The following is a 6000-nucleotide window of genomic DNA, read 5'->3' as shown; positions in this document are numbered from 1 at the left end:
CTAATTATTTGAAGGTAAAAAAATTATTACTTGAACACTAAAATACTTCTCAAAAAACAGTTTCTGGGGGCCAGCACTGTGGCGCAGTAGGTTAATCTTCTGCCTGCAGTGCTGGCATTCCATATGGGTGCCAATTCTAGTACTGGCTGATCTACTTCCAATCCAGCTTTCTGTTATAGCCTGGGAGGGCAGTGGAGGAAGGCCCAAGTGCTTGGGCCCTTGCACCTGCATGGGAGACCAGGAAGAAGCACCTGGCTCCTGGTTTCAGATCCACACAGCTCCAACCATTGTGGCCATTTGGGGAGTGAACCAGTGGAGGGAAGACCTTTCTGTCTTTGTCTCTCACTGTCTGTAACTCTACCTCTCAAATAAATAAAATCTTAAAAAAAAAAAAAAAAGAGCTTCTGGAAAATGTTGGTTTACCAATATTGTAAAGTAACCACTTATGGTGAATTGTTTTGATTCAGAATTATTGTTTTTCTCAGTAGAACCAAACTTTTCAAGAGTTTCTAATACTGAAGAAAACAGATGAGGAGGAATACATACAAATTGCTTTCAGGAGTCAAATAAAATTCTCAATTAAGTATTTGGAATCAAGGGAGATGACTTTTATCTTTCCTCTTTTGTGGATAATTATTTTTTTTTATTTTTATTGTTTGGTTTTCGGTTTTTAGTTAAGGTTGAGTTCACCACCTTGAAGATCCTCGCCAGTTGAAAACAGCATTTTTGAGTATTAAACGATACATGGAAAGTAATAAGAGCCAAACTTCCCTAGCTATTACAACCCACCAGGTCCCATTTTAAGTTATTATGCCTATAAACACATTTTAACTTCTGAACACTTTGCTGCAGATTGTTAATATTCCCATCTTATTGATGAGAACAGAGACTGCTCTACCACAATAGACAAACATTCTGCTATAGATAACATTCTTTTTTTTAAAGATTTATTTCTTCATTATTATTATTATTTTTTTTTTTTTGACAGGCAGAGTGGACAGTGAGAGAGACAGAGAGAAAGGGCTTCCTTTACTGTTGTTTCACCCTCCAATGGGTGCCGCGGCTGGCACACTGCGGCCGGCAGGAGCCAGGTACTTATCCTGGTCTCCCATGGGGTGCAGGGCCCAAGCACTTGGGCCATCCTCCACTGCACTCCCTGGCCACAGCAGAGAGCTGGCCTGGAAGAGGGGCAATCAGGACAGAATCCGGCGCCCCAACCGGGACTAGAACCAAGTGTGCGGGTGCCGCAAGGCGGAGGATTTACCTAGTGAGCCGTGGCGCCAGCCGAAAGATTTATTTATTTGAAAGAGTTACAGAGAGAGGTAGAGACAGAGAGAGAGAGAGACAGAGACAGAGAGACAGAGAGAGAGGTCTTCCACCCGCTGGTTCACTCACCAGATGGCTACAACGGATGGAGTTGTGCTGATCCAAGCCAGGAGCTTCTTCCAGGTCTCCCACGCAGGTACATAGGCTCAAGGACTTGGGCCATCGTCTACCGCTTTCCCAGACCATAGCAGAGAGCTGGATTGGAAGAGGAGCAGCCAGGACTAGAACCCGTGCCCCTATGGGATGCCAGCGCTTCAGGCCAGGGAGTTAACCTGCTGCGCCACAGCGCCGGCCCCAGATAACACTCTTAAAATATGTCTGGGTTTCTACAAAATTTCTTCAATTAAAACAGCATTATCGCAGCAAGCATGGCAGAGTAGCAAGTAAAATCTCCACCTGCAACATCGGCATCCAGCTCCCCGCTATGGCCTGGGAAAACTAGCAGAAGATGGTTCAAGTGCTTGAGCCCCTGCCACCCATATGCGAGACCTGGATGAAGCTCTTGGCATCCAGCTTCTGCTTGGCCCAGTATGGCCGTTGTGATCATGTGGGGAGTGAACCATTGGATTGAAGATCTCTTTCTCTCCCTCTATCCCTGTAACTCTTTCAAAGTAAATAAGTAAATCTTTTTTTTTTTTTTAAGTTTTAATTCTCATCATTAGATTTAGTTTCATTAACTATTCGCTCTACATAAAGGACCCCTTGCTCAGACTATATTTTGTTAACAAGGCAAAAGAATGAAAGAGGCATTACCACTTTGAAACACGTTTCTTTTTCTGTTTTGAAAGGCTCAGACACACACAGAGATGTTCCTTCCGCAGGTTCACTCTCCAAATACAAGTCAGGGTTGAGCCAGGTCTAAGACTGGAACATCTACCTCTCCACCCAGGTCTCTGAAGTTGGAGGCAGCAATCCAAGTACTGAAGCCATCACCTGCTGCCTCCAGGGGTGCGCATTAGCAGGATGCTGGAATGGGGACTGGAGCCGGCACTCCAATATGGGTGAGGGCGTCCCAAACCGTGGCTAAACCACAGACCAAACACCCATCCCTGAAGAACTCATCTGTAAGCCTTAATGTCACATTACAAGCCAAGAGACCTAACACTACCCTGGGCCACACTGGGGGAAAGTGGGAGACTGTGCTATGTACCAAGCACTGCAGGAAAACACCGCCATTACACACGGAAACCTCAGGCGGAACAGCTGGGTAGCCACAGAGGACTTCCGGGGACACCAAAGGCGTCGGCGCAAGGATTGCTGGGAGGCGACGCGAGGCGCGTGCGTGAGCACTTCCGGGTGGGCGCCAGCAGCTACTCACCACCGTTTGCGTCGGTATCGCGTGTTTCTGGGTGGGCGTCCTTGTCCGCTCCAATGGCATCTCGGTACGACAGGGCAATCACTGTCTTCTCCCCGGACGGACACCTTTTCCAAGTGGAATATGCTCAAGAAGCGGTGAAGAAAGGATCCACAGCGGTGAGCAAGCTGTCGGGCCTTCCTTACCCCACGGCCGCGGCCCAGCCTCCCGCCGTGGCGGGGGAAATGTCCCTGTTTGTTCCCTGTTATGGAGGGAGACCTCTGAGGTTGGGACTGGAAGTGGTGGAAAGGAGTTGGGAGTTGTCACTTTTCACTCGTCAGCTGCCTTTGTTTTAAAGCTAGTTACAAACCCAACACCAGAGAGAGAGTGAGGGTACTGTATCCTCGACTCTGGAAGAGGAGTGCTAGTGCTGTGTCTGCCAAAAAGGAAGGAAAAGAATTGTCGCTTGGAACCACCTGCCTGCAGGCTCATGCCCCACTCCTTTAGAAATTTCACAGACCCCTGGAGCACTAACCAGCCCCTTCACATTGGAAAGTGTTTAAGAATAATTATGGTGCGGGGCCGGCACTGTGGCAGGTAAAGCCACCGCCTACAGTGCTGACATCCCATATGGGTACCGTTTGGAGACCCGGCTGCTCCATTTCTGATTCAGCTCTCTGCTATGGCCTGGGAAAGCAGAAGATGGTCCAAGTCCTTGGGCCTCTGCACCCACATGGGAGACCCAGAGGAAGCTCCAGGCTCCCGGCTTTGGATTGGCGCAGCTGTGACCAATGCTGCCATCTGGGTGGGGAGGGAACCAATGGATGGAAGACCTCTCTCTGCTTCTCGTTCTCTATCTGTGCAACTCTTTCAAATAAAATAAATGAATCTTTGGCTTTTTTTTTTTTTTTTTTTTTTTTTGACAGGCAGAGTGGACAGTGAGAGAGAGACAGAGAGAAAGGTCTTCCTTTGCTGTTGGTTCACCCTCCAATGGCCGCCGCGGCCGGCGCGCTGCGGCCGGTGCACCGCGCTGATCCGATGGCAGGAGCCAGGAGCCAGGTGCTTTTCCTGGTCTCCCATGGGGTGCAGGGCCCAAGCACCTGGGCCATCCTCCACTGCACTCCCTGGCCACAGCAGAGAGCTGGCCTGGAAGAGGGGCAACCGGGACAGAATCCGGTGCCCCAACCGGGACTAGAACCCGGTGTGCCGGCACCGCTAGGCGGAGGATTAGCCTAGTGAGCCGCGGCGCCGGCCTAATAAATGAATCTTTAAAAAAAAATATGGTTCAAACTAAAAATTGTCCGTGCCTGACCCTAAAACATGGACCAGATCAATGCAAAATAAAATCCTTGTTGATAACAAAATGGTTAAGAACGCTGATCCAGACACACTTGTTAAGTCCCAGTATTTGATATCACAATATTTGACCTTTCTGATGTTCCAAACTCTAAGAAATTGCCACTTTAAAAAAAATGATTGATTGATTGATTGATTGATTGATTTTGAAAGGCCGAGTTGGAGAGAGGCAGAGGCAGAGAAAGAGATATTCCATCCGCTGGTTCGCTCCTCAAATGGCCCTATCCTGAGCCAGGAGCTTCTTCCATGTCTCAGCAGGCCCAGAGGCCCAAGCACATGGGCCATCTTCTATTGCTTTCCCAGGCCAAAGCAGAGAGCTGGATCCGAAGTGGAGCAGCTGGGTCTGGAACTGGAACCCATATAGGATGCCAGCATTGCAGGTCCTACCCCTTCTTGTTGTTTTTAAATGATGCTGTAAGTTCCTGAGATTATACTCTACTTTAGACTTATCTATCCACATTACTGAGAAACTTTTAAATACTCAGGGTAGCAGTAATACTGCTGCCAAATTTTTACTATATTCAATAACCTTAGTGATTTATAAAAATTGAAAAGGACAAAAGTGCCCTAGTGACCAATGATCTATTTATTACCCCTAAAACTTCCAGGTCCTAGACAGACTATGAATTCAAAAAGATCCAATTTTTTGTTAAGTGTCTCAGATTTCATGAGTATTTGTTGTGTGTGTTGGAATTTCAGGCAGTAGGTATGAGAATACACAGAGCATTTCTAAATCTAGCAGTTGTATTTCTCTTACTTTCCATACCAACTTAGTTATGGAAGAAAATAATTTTCACTTTCAATATAAATCTATCAGTAAAGTGGTTTTAGAAAAACACTAGAAAGAAAAATCTTTTAGAAGTATTCCTCTATTTAATTGCGCCCAATAGTTTTGCTTCTGTTTTATAAGGTTTTTTTTTAGAATTGTAAATTTAGGAAAAGCCTGATGTAGCTTAAACCAAAAGGGTACCGTTTTGATAAAAACAAAAAGTTATATAATCCCCAGCATGGCATGTAGCATATGGTTAGAAAATAATGCCCAAGTTTTAGAGCCTGAAATAAAGGGAGTAATGGGAGAAGACTGGAGTGTAATAAGAAACCACATTGGCTCATTTAAAATGTTTTAAGAATGCTATAGAACTGATTGATAGTTCCTTTGTAATGAGCTGTAAAAGGGTAAGGATATAAAAATACCTATAGTGGGCATTTTTAAAGATACGTTGCAAGGATGAGACACTCTTGTCTGAGGATTGTGAAATTATAATTTGCATCTTTGTATGGAGTCGTTCATTGTGTTTCCTTAAGGGTGCTATGACCTTTTACATAGAGTAAAGTTTATAATGGCAACTGGTTATTAAAATAGATTGCAAAATTTCCTGTCTATAAACACCAGTTGACTTGATAAGTTATAAATAACCAAAAGTTGACCAGTTTTGACCAATATGTAGAAGTACTATTAGTCGGTAACATAAAAAGTTATATGGGCAACAATTAGAGGCCTTGGGCTCTATTTCCTTTCTTGATGATTATTTTACAGCATGAAGTGAGGCAAGAGGCTTGTTTTCTTTTTGCTTTAGTTCCTTTTCTATAAATGCAAAATATGTTCAAATAACATTTTGGAGAAATAATACATTTCTTAGGGGAAAAAAATGAATCCTTCATAATATTCCCATGAAAAAGATAAGATTTATTATCATTACTTGTTCTGTCCTTTCTCTGACCCCAAAATGTTATTAGCTCTATATTTCCTACTTTATCAAGTCTCAGCTCCACAATGTGGCCATCAAAGTCTTCCATAATCCTTTCCCACCCTCTTTACTCTTTAATTCAGGGGTAGCTCCTTCTTTGTTTGTCTGTATGCTTCCTTCCGTGGAGCTCAGAGAGGGGGAAAACACCTTTTTTGCTGCTCTACACCTTGACGTATCCTTGAAGAATCTCTGCATCTTTATCCTTCCTGAAACTTTCTCTTGTCCTCTCCCCTCCAATCATCATGAATCTTTTTTTGCTTCTGAATTTATAACCTG

At 44.6% G+C, this 6000-nt stretch overlaps 1 protein-coding gene across 7 annotated transcripts in view; it reads left to right on the top strand.

Annotated features, from left to right (window-relative positions):
- The first annotated feature begins 2149 nt into the window (after positions 1-2149).
- PSMA8 (proteasome 20S subunit alpha 8) overlaps positions 2150-6000 on the top strand; it is a 61692-nt gene continuing 57841 nt past the window's right edge. The window contains exon 1 of one of the 7 annotated variants that reach the window (XM_002713467.5): positions 2150-2799. In XM_002713467.5, coding sequence (XP_002713513.2) covers positions 2401-2799 — 399 coding nt within the window. In that variant the 5' untranslated portion in view covers positions 2150-2400. The remainder of the gene's footprint in view (positions 2800-6000) is intronic. The other 6 variants (XM_089305233.1, XM_089305229.1, XM_089305230.1 and 3 more) reach the window with 6 other exon arrangements.

The sequence above is a fragment of the Oryctolagus cuniculus genome, chromosome 10 (assembly GCF_051225735.1).
Source record: "Oryctolagus cuniculus isolate XC-2025 breed Fujian yellow rabbit chromosome 10, ASM5122573v1, whole genome shotgun sequence".
NCBI classification, from domain to species: Eukaryota; Metazoa; Chordata; class Mammalia; order Lagomorpha; family Leporidae; genus Oryctolagus; species Oryctolagus cuniculus.
The sequence above is the reverse complement of the archived record's forward strand: the minus strand, read 5'-3'. Positions and strand labels throughout refer to the sequence as shown.